Source organism: Chrysemys picta, chromosome 2 (genome assembly GCF_011386835.1).
Source record: "Chrysemys picta bellii isolate R12L10 chromosome 2, ASM1138683v2, whole genome shotgun sequence".
Lineage (NCBI taxonomy): Eukaryota > Metazoa > Chordata > Testudines > Emydidae > Chrysemys > Chrysemys picta.
In genome coordinates, this window is record NC_088792.1 from 22849682 (window position 1) to 22863862 (window position 14181).

The 14181-nt window shown below is 42.0% G+C and overlaps 1 protein-coding gene across 2 annotated transcripts in view; it reads right to left on the minus strand.

Annotated features, from left to right (window-relative positions):
* The window catches only part of PTPRN2 (protein tyrosine phosphatase receptor type N2), a 942968-nt gene that overhangs the window by 488642 nt on the left and 440145 nt on the right, over nucleotides 1-14181 (minus strand). For both annotated transcript variants that reach the window (XM_065582768.1, XM_008162983.3), the window contains one exon: nucleotides 14064-14150. In XM_065582768.1, coding sequence (XP_065438840.1) covers nucleotides 14064-14150 — 87 coding nt within the window. The remainder of the gene's footprint in view (nucleotides 1-14063; nucleotides 14151-14181) is intronic.

Below are 14181 nucleotides of genomic sequence, written 5' to 3' on the forward strand. Positions count from 1 at the left end.
CAGTGGACGAGAAGCTGGATATGAGTCAACAGTGTGCTCGTGTTGCCAAGAAGGCTAACGGCATTTTGGGCTGTATAAGTAGGGGCATTGCCAGCAGATCGAGGAACGTGATCGTTCCCCTTTATTCGACGTTGGTGAGGCCTCATCTGGAATACTGTGTCCAGTTTTGGGCCCCACACTACAAGAAGGATGTGGAAAAATTGAAAGGAGTCCAGCAGAGGGCAACAAAAATGATTAGGGGTCTGGAGCACATGACTTATGAGGAGAGGCTGAGGGAACAGGGATTGTTTAGTATCCAGAAGAGAAGAATGAGGGGGGGGGATTTGATAGCAGCCTTCAACTACCTGAAGGGGGGTTCCAAAGAGGATGGAGCTCGGCTGTTCTCAGTGATGGCAGATGACAGAACAAGGACCAATGGTCTCAAGTTGCAGTGGGGGAGGTCCAGGTTGGATATTAGGAAAAACTATTTCACTAGGAGGGTGGTGAAGCACTGGAATGCGTTACCTAGGGAGGTGGTGGAGTCTCCTTCCTTGGAGGTTTTTAAGGCCTGGCTTGACAAAGCCCTGGCTGGGATGATTTAGTTGGGGATTGGTCCTGCTTTGAGCAGGGGGTTGGACTAGATGACCTCCTGAGGTCCCTTCCAACCCTGATATTCTATGATTCTATGATTGGGTAAGACCAATGGTCCACATAGCCTTGTATCCTTTCTTCCAACAGTAGCCCATGCCAAATGCTTCAGAGGGAATGAACAGAACAGTGAAAATCTTGAGTCTAGTTCCAGCTTAGGGACCCCCAGAGCATGGGGTTGTGTCCCTGACCTTCTTGGCTAATTGCCATTGATGGACTGAGCCTCCATGAACTTAACTAATTCTATTTTGAGCCCAGTTATACTTTTGGCCTTCACAGCATCACCTGGCAATGAGTCCACAGGTTGACTAGTATCAGAGGGGTAGCCGTGTTAGTCTGAATCTGTAAAAAGCAACAGAGGGTCCTGTGGCACCTTTGAGACTAACAGAAGTACTGGGAGCATAAGCTTTCGTGGGTAAGAACCTCATTTTTTCAGATGCATCTAAGCACGAAAGCTTATGCTCCCAGGACTTCTGTTAGTCTCAAAGGTGCCACAGGACCCTCTGTTGCTTTTCACAGGTTGACTGTGCATTCTGTGGAGAAGTACTTCCTTATGTTTGTTTTAAACCTACTGCCTATTAATTTAATTGAGTCACCCCTGGTTCATGTGTTATGGGAAGGGGTAGATAACACTTTCTTATTTACTTTCTCCATACCATAAATGATTTTATAGACTTCTATCATATCCCCTTTCTTTTCTAAGATGAATAGTCCCAGTGATTTTAATCTCTCCCCATATGGAAGATGTTCCATACACCTAATACCTTTTCCAATACTAATATATCTTCTTTGAGATGGGGCAACCAGAGCCGCATACAGTATTCAAGGTGTGGGCATACCATGGATGTATATAGTGGCAATATGATCGTTTTTGTCTTATTATCTATCCCTTTGTTAATGCTTCCTAACATTCTGTTAGCTTTTTGACTGCTGCTGCACATTGAGCAGATGTTTTCAGAACACTATCAATGATGACTCCAAGATCTCTTTCTTGAGTGATAACAGCTAATTTGGACCCATCATTTTGTATGCATAGTTAGGATTATTTTTCCAAAGTGCAATACTTTGCATTTGTCAACATTGATTTTCATCTGCCAAATTGTTCCTCATGAGAGGACCTTCCCTCTTATCTCATGACTGCTTACTTTCCTTAAGAGCCTTTGGTGTGAGACCTTGTCAAAGACATTCTGAAAGTCCAGGTACACTGTATCAACTGGATCACCCTTGTCCATCTGCTTGTTGAAATCTAATAAATATGTGAGGCATGATTTCCCTTTAAAAAAGCTGTGTTGATGCTTCCCCTACAAATCGTGTTCATTTATCTGTCTGGTAATTCTGTTCTTTACTATAGTTTCAACCAATTTTGCCTGGTACTGAAGTTAGGCTTACTGGCCTGTAATTGCCACGATCGCCTCTGGAAACTTTTTTTTAAAATTATGTTATATTAGCTACCTTCTAGTCATCTAGTACAAAGGTTGATTTAAGTGATAGTGATAGATACATACCACAGTTAAAAGAAGAACAGGAGTACTTGTGGCACCTTAGAGACTAACAAATTTATGAGGTTGATGGATTTCCATTCCATACGGCTAAATGCAGTGCCTTGCATAATGACAGGTTTCAGAGTAACAGCCGTGTTAGTCTGTATCCGCAAAAAGAAGAACAGGAGTTCTAAGGTGCCACAAGTACTCCTGTTCTTCTTTTTGCGGATACAGACTAACACGGCTGTTACTCTGAAACATACCACAGTTAGTAGTTCTATAATTTCATATTAAAGTTTTTTCAAAACACTGGGGTTAATACCATCTGGTCCTGGTGACTTATTACTGTTAAATGTATCAATCTGTTCCAAAACCTCCTCTATTGACACCTCAATCTGGGACAGTTCCTCAAATTTTCATCTAAAAAGAATGGCTATGGTGTCGGAATCTCGCTCACATACTCTGCAGTGAAGACTGATGCAAAGAATCCATTTAGCTTAGCTGCTGTGTAGACATAACTGAAGAGTCTCCCTGAATGTTATGGCTTTTTGCTTTGTCATCCAGCATTTATTAAATGCTGCAGACCAGAATCCTCCTAATTATTTTCACATATGCCTATTATATCTTTCGCTAGTAATAAAAGTTATAGTGAAGACTGCAAAATGGTGTTGGTTCTATGTAAATCTATCAGGTAATAAACACAAAATATATTATTTCATGGGGGGATAATAAAAAGCTCAAGATCAATGAAACATTAAGATTGAGAAATCACTCCCTCACTCAAATCACAGATAAAGTTGAAAATTCAGCCCTAATTTTGTCTCCTTCTGCTTATGCCTGAGTTCTTTGTATAATAAATGAATTGTCAAATAATATAGTATGTAATAGAAAACAAAATGGAATTTCTTATAAAAAGCTTGAATACGGTGATACAGCACAGTATGTACAGTCTTCAAATGGTTTGATTTTAAGATTTATTGAAATCCATAGAAGTCACATTTGAACAAAACGAGTTCCATCATTTATGTGTTATTCACACATACAGCATTTCTAAGAGGATTATACAGAATGGACTTTAGTTTGTTGGCTTGATTATTACATGAAAAGAAAAGCAGAGGAAATGTTCCCCAAGCTTTGAAAAAAAAAATTTACCTCTGTGCTGAGACCAAGTTACCAGTGGAAAATGAAAAATTTGTTTAAGTTACGTACAAATGAATGTAAGTGTTATCATGGAAATATTAATTCAATCTACCAATAATAGGTACAAACACTATAACAACATGAGATATGCCCAAAGAGAAAAGACTGTTCATAATATTTATGTTCATAAACACAATATTAGAAAACTCCTCTTAAGTAAAACTAAACATCACAGATAACAGAAATTTTATCGTTTTTTGTGATTTAGGAGATATAGGTAATTTCTATGGCTTTTACTCTATTCTCTATAGCTTTTCATAAGGATTTGTTTTGCTGTGTTTTGTTTCAGCTGCTTTATTACAAAAAAAAAAACCACTTTAAAAAAGAGCCAGTAGAGAAGAGGAAAAGCATAGAACTCACTAAGTGAAAAGGTCTGGGACGCCTCAAAGTACAGTATATACATTGTATGATATGGGAATCTCTCTCAAACTAGTAAAATCTGTCAAAATAGGATAAACTTTTTAGATGCACCCACTGTAGATGAACAACATATGTTGGAGAAGAGGCTCAGCATGCTACATCACAAAGAAAGGCTCCCTTTGATTGCTGTTCGGAAGAGAGAACACACCAATCAGAGCCTAGATGTGATCCCAAAAATATTGTGCATTATAGAACAGTTTATCTATTCCAGAGTATCACCATCCCCGTTACTGCCCTTCAAATCTGCATACTGGGTTAAATAAACCAGCTTCACACTATCTTGTCTCTCAAGTTACCAGTAATTTCCTGAGATGCTCACATTTAGAGCATACATGTATCACATGTCATAATCTATCAGCATGATGAAGTGAAACCACGAAGCACTGATCTCCAGTGTTTAGGTTCTGGATGAGTGAATATGATTAAATGGCTGATTGGGTTTTTCAAGTGTTAGCAAGAGAACAAGACAAAACAATGAACCAAATCTATATGTAGTATGATTAGTACACAACTGCCGACATACAAATTCATTATAGGGGGGCTGTTAGCGCTGGCTGTCACTAAGGTTGCCTGGCACTTTCATTATAACACCCTGTTTTCAGTTGCTTATAACTTTACCAAACTTTAAGTTTGGGCTAAAATTTTACATGCCAGTTGTGTGACACACCCCCATTTATTTATTTATTTATTTTCTGCCAAAACAGTTAAGCCATTTGCAATAGCAAGGACAGGAAAAAATACACTGTTTGGCCCATGTTAAAAAATTCTTGAGACCTTTTCTTTGAAATATTTTATCACTCCCATTGCTTTGTAGCAATTGAAATTTGGCAGGGGGTGGCCTTTTGTGTTTGGGACGTGCCTTTGCTGTCCACATGAAAATCCATCCAAATTTAGCCAAATTATAAGCCTTTGAAAAATTGCAGTCTGCACATGCTCAAGCCTCTCACAGCTCCGAGTGCTCACCAGAATGGAGGAATGCGGGCATATGGAGAAGAGAGACAGATCTGACAAGGAGCTAGGATATGGGGAGAGAACTGGGACTGGGTGAAGAGACAGGGACAAAGAGGGAGTGGGGAGGGAGACTGAGACTGGCTCAGGAGCCTGCGGGGGGCGGAGACTGGAAATAGGAGCCAATGGGAAGAAGAGACAGATTAGACAAGGGGCCTTGACAGTGGAACAAGGAGACCAGGTGTTGGGAAGGCAAGAGACTCGGTGTTGTGGGGTGGGAAGGAAGAATAGGACTCAGCGAGCCTGGAGTGGGAGAATAGGCTGGGCAAGGAGACTGGGGCTTAGATCATAAGCCTGAGGAGTAGAGACTGTGATTGGGTAGATAAGGAATGTAGGGTGGGGACGAGACAGAACTTGGACAGGGACATGGCAGAATGCATCAAGCTTGAGGGAAATGGACAGAAAAGTCTCTGCCCACTTCACCATACACCACTCCAGAGTCTAGAATGGAATTCCGGATTCCTGAATGTCACTATTCCTCTTCTGTCAACAAGCTAACCCATCGGCAAAATGTGTGTCTCATTCCCATTCCCTCTGGTCCACAAAGAGGATGGCAACCTGCTATTGGTATCAGCTACTATTGCTATCAGTTGATTAGCTCAACTGGCAGAGGTCTGTGTGGTAGATCTAAAGGATCCAACCCTGTTGATGAACCACCTGGGTATCAATGTGAAGAGACAAGATGAAATTTCAGGGAAGAGCATGGACAGATACCCATTCAGTGCCCTACCTTTGGGAGGTTTCAGTTTTATTCCCAGTTATGTCACAAAATACAACACCAAAAACAGGCACACTTGGTAGTCTAAGAGAGAACAAGATTCAGGGAGCATGCAGCTTAAGGTACCAACACACCTAAGAGAGATGATACCTCCCTAACAGGGTTTAGGCACGCTGGGAAACAACAAGGATATGGAAGCAAAGAAGAATGTGCAAAGGGAGAGGAGGATCAAAACAACAGAGAAGTACGTGCAAGGGAAGAAAAAGACCAGGTAGCAAGGAATCTTTAAAGAGAAGGACATAAATGATGGTAAAAAGAAATAAAATGAAGAAAAAGATATTATGAATAGCTTTTTTCTATAGAGTTTAAAGACAGCTAAAATTTCCTACTGTCACTTTTCTATATAAGCAATTTTTGCAGCTGCCATAGGGATGATGTTTGATCACCAATGGAAGATATGGTATCCACCAGATAATCTCACTTTTAACATGTGGCCCATACCATGAAAACGTTACACAACCCCTGGTATAGAGTGTTATTATATCAGATGCATAGACATGGTCATCCCCTTTTATTTCCTTCACATTTAAGGGCATCCAGTAGTTTAATGGCAAGAAATCTCCTCAGCAGCTTCTTTGGTATTATTTCAAACGTAAGAATGCTGAATAAATAGGCATAGGTAAATCTCACTGTCTATCTCAGAAGAATCCAGGAAGATGGTGTTTGTGATAATCCAATGGCTCAAGTCACAGAATCTGACTATCCTTCCTATCACACTAGGGGCAGTTTTATCATGGGCTCATGGGTTCAACTGCACCCACAGAAATCATCCCGCAGACAAACCCGAGTGGCATTGTGACCCCATGCACCAGGTCACAACACCTGGAGCAGGAAACCAGGCTCAGCTCCATGGGACAGGAGCCACCACTGCAGGGCGAGTGAAGGGCAGGCTTGTTCTTCAGCATCCCTCTCCCTATGCCGGGAGCTGCCCCTCCTCCCCAGGCCAGTATTAGGGTTGCAATGCCAGGGCAGAGGATGGTGCTGTGGGTGGTCAATGCCCCGTCATCAGTTTAGTATAATGCACCCATTGAATTGGGAGGCTACATCCACCCCTGCTTTACACTCTCAGTTGACCTAGTAGGTTTTACATTTTTAAAATATTGTATTTGGATTTTCATTGATAAGATTCCTTTTCTATAAGTTCAGCTGATGATGGCTGAAGAACTAATTCCAGGAGAAAGGTCATTGCTACAGTTCCATTGTGGTGGAATCCATCCCTTCTCCCCCCTTTTTTTATGCCATGCCTCCTGGTATTACCACCCACCTGACTCCAATCCATACTATACCAGTCCACAATCAATCACCAGAGGCTGTGGACACCCATAATTAGATTTTAAAATCATAACTATAGTCATTTTACGTCTGTTTGCATAATTACATCAGCATGTTAATATCCTTTTAATGGTCTCTAATGATGTAATAAGAAATAATGGAATTTATCTGACAGCTACATAACCATTAACAAAACATATTAAGCATAACTAGTACTTCCATAAAAATTCAGGCTGTATCTGAAAGTGACAGCTAACATGTTGGATCCTTTTTACAATGTTGAAACATTTCTGATTATGTATTCCCCAAATAAATCCCCACTCATCCGCTTCACAGGGAGAGCAAAGTTTATGTCAATGTAACTTGAAAATAAATCAAGTGTAGCAGTGAACTGTGCACTCTAGGAGCCAAGCTGAGACTATATTGAGGATCCCAGGTCCTCAGTTAAAACTGGCATGTCGGTGAAAGAGAGAAGATAAAATAATCTGATTACCACCCTGCAACAACTAAACAAGAAATAACATGGGAATAGGCTGCAAAGGCAACTGTTCACTCAACCAAATTCCAGAACAGTGGGAAAAGCTAAAAATGGGCACATACTATAAATATTCAGAAGCAAAACTAACAACAAAACAATAAGATCGCCTCTGTGAAATAATCCTTTCAAAATGACTACATTACAGAAAAATGCACATGAAACAATTGAGAGTTCTGGATTATAGGTCCCTTAGAAGAACTGATTGTTTAAATTTGCTATGGTGCACGTCTCAGAAATAATTCTTATTAAACATGCTGCTTTTGCATGGTCTTTGACATTAACCCTGTAGTTTTCATTAGTAAAACTTATGTTTACCCCAAAAAGTTGACAATACTTTAAGGCTCTCTGACACAGGAAATAGTGCTGTCACCATCATACCATATAGTATGTTGGGGAGGGAGAAGAGGGAGAGAGAGAATTTCATTTCCTAGTTTTATTCACATGTTGTGTTGCCATGACAGCCTCTGAATTAGCCAAATATGTCACACTCCTCCCCACTTCCACTTTATTTCTAACTCCTTCAACTGACCTCAGACTTACTGAATGGTTTCCCACTCGGTTACATACTTCATTCTTTTTAAAAGTTGCTAACTGCCTGGGGAGAGAGGGAACAGGTGCAAGCATCAAATCCAGGCCCAGAAGTCCCCAAGCAGTGCTCAGACCAGGACCAACACACAGCAGCTTACTTCAACCAGAAGAGAAGAGGGCTAACGAAGCTCTAGCTCACAAAGAGCCCTGCCCATGAAACTCCTGACTGGGGGAGACATCCAGCCCCACCAGTTGGCTGGGACGCTCTATTTAATCCAGAAAGAGGCACAGGAAGTTGTCTGAACAACAAACAAATCCCTGACTGCCCGTTACTATGGTCCCTGCCTACTTGCCTGACTCCTGGTTCCTACCTCCCAACCTGGTCCTGGCCCTTCCCTCCTCATCCCAGACCCCCATCTGCTCCCAGTTCCTGCTTTCCTACCTTACTCCAGGTCCCGCTCCTATGCTCTACCCCTGACGCTGATTCCAGGCTTGACTCCTAACTCCAGCTCTGACCTTTGGCTTGGTCTCTCACTGGCTCTGACCCTTGGCTTGGCCTTTGACTTTGATCCCAGCTCCGGTTCCATACTCCTGACTCTAACCATTAGGCCTGACCTCCCACGCCCCAGTCCCTACTTGCATCTGGGGGGGAAAAAGTTAAGAAAGTTAAGATGAAATGCCAAGTGTGTTCGTGAAAAAAACATAATTTTAGTGGCTGAGCATTTCTCTATGAAAAAAGCAATCCCTCAGTGGCTGAGACTAAGTAAAATCCATAGTTCCAGAGCAGCCTGAGCCTTGCACTTGGAAATATCAAAGGTGGATTAGGGGTAATCACCAAGTCAAGTCTTTCCTGAAGCCTCTCCCTGTGAGGTTACTCAGAAACTAACCACTACTTTCAAATTCATACATTTCTCTTAGAATGGCCATGCAGCAGTACCACAAAAGTAGATGATTTATAAAGCACAAGTTCTTTGCTTAGTATAGAATTTTTCTAAGGCATCTATCCCTGTGTTATCTATTGGCCAGATTCAAATCTCATAGCATTAATGAGAATTGAACCTGGGCCAAAACATCTAATTTGATTAATAAAATAAATGTATTATATGTTATTCCTCAGTGACCCAAGATTTGGGAAATGATTTCATTCTTTTCTCCCCTAGGTTATAGACATTATTAAAATAAAGCGCAGAACTGATTTAATTTTAAATGTGTTGTGGTTAATGGAAATAAGGTGCTCTGTCCTATTTGGCATCTGAGTTTATATTTTAAAATAGCTACATTTTACTATATAGCTATATCTAGTCCTCTAGCTCAATCAGCTCAATGACAGGACCAAAAAAAAAAAGAGAGATTGTTTATGGCTATATCATTAGAACACTATGTTTCACTAGCACCAATATATGGTCTGCCAATTACAATTTAGTTGTGATTTAAACAGTGATAATCAATCACCTAAAGGCTTTTGGGGGGCTAATAATTAGCTTGGTAGGTGTGAGTGTTCTACTGGTAAATGGGTGAAGTCAAGGAGGCATCACTCATTGACTCCAGCAGAGAACTTGGCCCATGGCATTGTCTCTTAACAAGTGTGACAGACACTGGCCTATCATATGTCACTCCTAGCCTCTAGCTTGAATTTCCTCCAGAAGACAGTAATTGCAGCCATTTTTGAAATTTTAAAGCTTATTTTTTCATTTTAAAAAAAAGCTAACTGTAGGTAAAATAGTCCATAAGCAATTAAAGTAAACCTTTTACTGCTTCATGAAGGAATAAGTGGACTTTCACCTTCTGAGGAAGCAGGGCCGGCTCTAGGATTTTTGCCGCCCAAAGCAAAAACAATTTTGGCCGCCGCCCCCCCCTTATTTAATTACCCCACCCCCGGCCCCACCTCAACTCTGCCCCTTCCCCAAATCCCCAGCCCTACCTCCTCCCCCCAGGCTCTCAAGCCTAGGAGGGAGGGAGGGGGAGAAGCGGAGCCGCGCCGCGGCCACTCGGAGTCTCCCCCTCCCTTCCTGGTTTGAGAGCCTGGGAGGGAGGGGGAGACTCCGAGTGGCCGCGGCGTGGGCGCCGCTTCTCCCCCTCCCTCCCAGGCTCCCAAGCCTGGGACAGAGGGGGAGCAGCGGCGCGCGAAACAGCCGCTTGGGATCTCCCCCTCCCTCCCAGGTTTGAGAGCCTGGGAGGGAGGGCGAGTAGCGGCGTGCGAATCAGCTGTTTCGCGCGCCGTGGCAGCGGAGGTGAGCTAGGGCGGCCGGGGCACATTTTTAGGGGCGGCATTCTGGCGCCGGCCATGCCGCCCCAAGCACCAGCTTGTTTTGCTGGTGCCTAGAGCCGGCCCTGTGAGGAAGGTCCAATATGACTGCCACTTCTGAGGTGTTTATAAGTAATTTAGCTTCAAAAAAATTTTACATACAATGCACTAGTAGTGGTACCCGTTTGGGAAATAAATCTGGTAAGCTATTAATTTGCAATAATTTTTACTCATCTGTTAAATGCAAAGAATGGAATTCAAGAAAACTATGATGGGAAGCTATATAGAGACATTCTACAATTCTGATGACATTATAAGCAAGTAGACTGAAACAGCGGTTGAGAAAGCTATTTTCAACAAAATTTTCCTGCTTGCAAGTTGCTGAAACTTTGGAAAACATGGAGAAATTTTATTAAATTTCTTAATTGATTAAATTTTCCCTGAAACATTTTCCTTTTTGGAAAACTTTAAGCCACTTTCACTCGTTCAAACTCATGTCCCTCACAGTGCAATAAAGGTGCCTGTGTGGTCTTGTTTTTATACTGTCCAGTTTTCTGTATGTTCCCTGCTAACCCCAATTGGAAACTGACCAGGAGTAGTACGGGTTTGTGTATAGGGCTCTGTTTCTGATGGAAGAAGATATTTTTTCCCAACAAAGCAAATGACAATAAAAGGTTTTTGACTAGAAAATCAAGGTGAATACTAGGAGTTGTAAGATATACTTACTTACAGGATGGGGGATTCTATCCTGGGAAGCTGTGACTCTGAAAAAGATTTGTGAGTCATGGTGGATAAGTATCTGAACATGAGCTGCTAATGTGACTCTGTAGCCAACAGAGCTAATGCAATCGTGGGATGCATAAACAGGGGAATCTGGAGTAGGAGTAGAGAATTTATTTTACCTCTGTATTTGGCAAAGTATGACCACTGCTGGAATGCTAAATCCAGTTCTTTTGCCCACAATTCAAGAAGGATGTTGATAAAATGGAAAGGGTTCAGAGAAGAGCCATGAAAATGATAAAAGGATTAAAAAACATGCCTTATAATTATAGACTTAAGGAGCTCAATCTATTTAGCTTAACAAAAAAAACAAGAAAAAGAAAAAAAAGGTTAAGGGGCGACTTGACCACACTCTGTAAGTATCTACATGGAGAAAAAATATTTAATAATGGGCTCTTCAATCTAGCAGAGAAAGATATAAAATGTTCCAATGGCTGGAAGTTGAAACTAAACCAATTCAGACTGGAAAAAAGGCATACATTTTTGACAGAGAGGATAATTAACCACAGGAACCATAGGTGCAGATTCTCCACCACTGGCAATGTTTAGATCAAGATCGAATATTTTTTAAAGATACATTCTAGTTCCAAAATAATTATTTTGGGGAAAGTTCTATGGTCTATGTTATACAGGAGGTCAAACTAGATAATCACAATGCTCCCTTCTAGCCTTGGAATCTATGAATCCTTCTTTTGGCATGTGCTAGAACGACCACAGAGATTAAATGAGATATATGGCAATGTAGGGTAAATTAGCTGGCCAGCGAGATACATGTAAATCGAAGGTATAGCACCAGAAAACTAATGGCATTTACTGGTACCATCACATATAGACAGAGTGAGGGCAACAACAGGAAAGATTGAGGAGGCTACTGCAGTGCAGCAACACAATTAAGGGGCTAAAAGCAGTCAGTCCCTGAGTCCCACTACAAATGAGCACCTACCACATCCTTCCAGATGTAAAGCTTGTGGCCTGAAGCTTTAGAGAGAAGGGAGCTCATCATTGTCATTTGTTGGTGAAATGAGAGAAGAACAGCCCACAGCAACTTAAGATCCGCAGATAGGAAGGGACTTCACTGGCGAGGGAGATCTCTGCTGGCATCAGTCAGAGGGCAAGGAGAATTGACTGAATGTGTCAGGCTTCATTTGTATATTATATGATGGTGTGGTGCATTCTGAATAAAATGCAGTTTAGTTTTGCCTTTAGGAGCAATTAAATGCAACAGACCTTGTTGGGGAATACAAGGACAAGACATTGAATGTGCCTGAGGTCACCCTGACCGAGATTGCAGTCAGGGGCAGTTGAGTAAGGGAGCATGGACAGAGGTAAAGGAGGAAGAGAGGGAAAAGGCTCCTGACAGCTGCTGGAGGGGCTTCTCTGCTGATGAGGATTCTGTCAAATGTCCCAGACACCACTGAACTCATCCTGAGAGTTGAGCTGAGACTGCTGAACAGTACACAGTCTAGGCAGCTTCAAGGCAGCAGTGGCAGCTTTGTGGCAACAGATGATGCAGAACAGCAGTGGCAGTAGCACCTCTGAGGGGATAGATGGCACAGAGCAGTGGAAGAGGTAGGCAGCTTGGACTGAAACCACAGACAGAGCAGCAGTCTATCCACGGGACTCTGGTGTGGGCCTCTCTATCCAGCAATTAAAGCTGAAATCACTCCAGCTGAGTCAGGGAGTGGAGCCCCCAGGCAGCCGCAACCTGATAGAGTCCTTGGATTTCTCCAATCCAGGATAGCTAACTGTGAGCAGAGAGCTGAGGTGGTAGGAAGTGGCCAGAGCACATTAGTCACTCATAATGGCCAAAGAAGGACCAAGGTAGGTACCTTTAAGACATCCTGGGAGGTGAGAGTCTTACATCATAGAATTTGTTACTTGGTGGTTTTACCAACTCATTGTGTTGTGTACCTCCCCCTCTCCACCCCCAAAGTTCTCCTTGTTGTAACCTCTGGACTTAGCGCTTGCAAGTGTGGAAAAACTGCTCATAAGGGGCAGCCAGGATGATTTATGTAGGTTCCCAGATTTCTGCATGAGGGCTTAAGCCAGTGTTAGTTAAGTCTTTAAGGAAACTTCTAGAAAATTAAACCTGACCATTTCTGCTGCCGACAACACCTGGCAGAAGAGTTACAGAGACTATCAAAAAACTCCCAAATATTGTCTCCCATGTCAGAATTTCTCTGAAAGCTATCAAACCCTCCCATGAACTAACCTTTATGCCCTAATTAGTTCTCTATTAAATTCTGTTGAGTACTATTTTTTAAACTTTCTCTCATGGAGGAGCTATAGTTCCTGTGCAAACATTTCCACCTTAGAAAATTTAAGCAATATCTTCATTGTACCAGATTGGTCAAGTCACTACCTGTCCAATTTACCAGATGAACATACATATAATTAGTCAGTGTGAAACGTAGAAAAGTAAAACAATGTTTAAACAAGGATGGACTCCTGAAGGAGACATAATCTAGTGTTCCAAGCACAAAACTCAAAGTCAGAAACCCCTGAGTTCCACTCTACCTTAGGCTGGGTCTACACTACCCGCCTGAATCGGCGGGTAGAAATCGACCTCTCGGGGATTGATTTATCGCGTCCCGTCGGGACGCGACAATCGATCCCCGAATCGACGCTCTTACTCCACCAGCGGAGGTGGGAGTAAGCGCCATCGACGGGAAGCCGCAGAGGTCGATTTTGCCGCCGTCCCTACAGTGGGGTAAGTCGGCTGCGATACGTCGAATTCAGCTACGCTATTCACGTAGCTGAATTTGCGTATCTTAAATTGACCCCCCGCCCTGTAGTGTAGATGTAGCCTTAGACACTACCTCCTCTTCTATGAAACTGAGTATAATAACCCTTACAATACTTATCTTACATGGGTACGGTGAAGGTTAGTTAATGTATATACAGCGCTCTGAAGATTATAATTTTTCCTTTTACCTTACACTAGTGGTAATATGGAGATCTTTTGGAGACTGCATCAGATCATTTTTATTAAGTATGCTATTGCTAACTGTATATAAAACTTGGTAAAGAATGCCAGGATATTCTTTCCCCCACCCAACCCTCCCCTCTCTCTCCATGTGATGAATTTTGATGATAAAAAATTAGCTATTTCCTTAAGAAAATATATACTAAAGCATAACAATGAAAAAACATATAAAATAGAAGGGATGAGCACCATATACATACTTGACATCATCAAAGTCACTCATCTGCAGCTTCAGGATATCTGCCACATCCTTTATTAACTCCAAACCCTTTTCCTCATTCAGTGGGCTGTTGAAAGGAAGCAAGAAAACGCAGCATT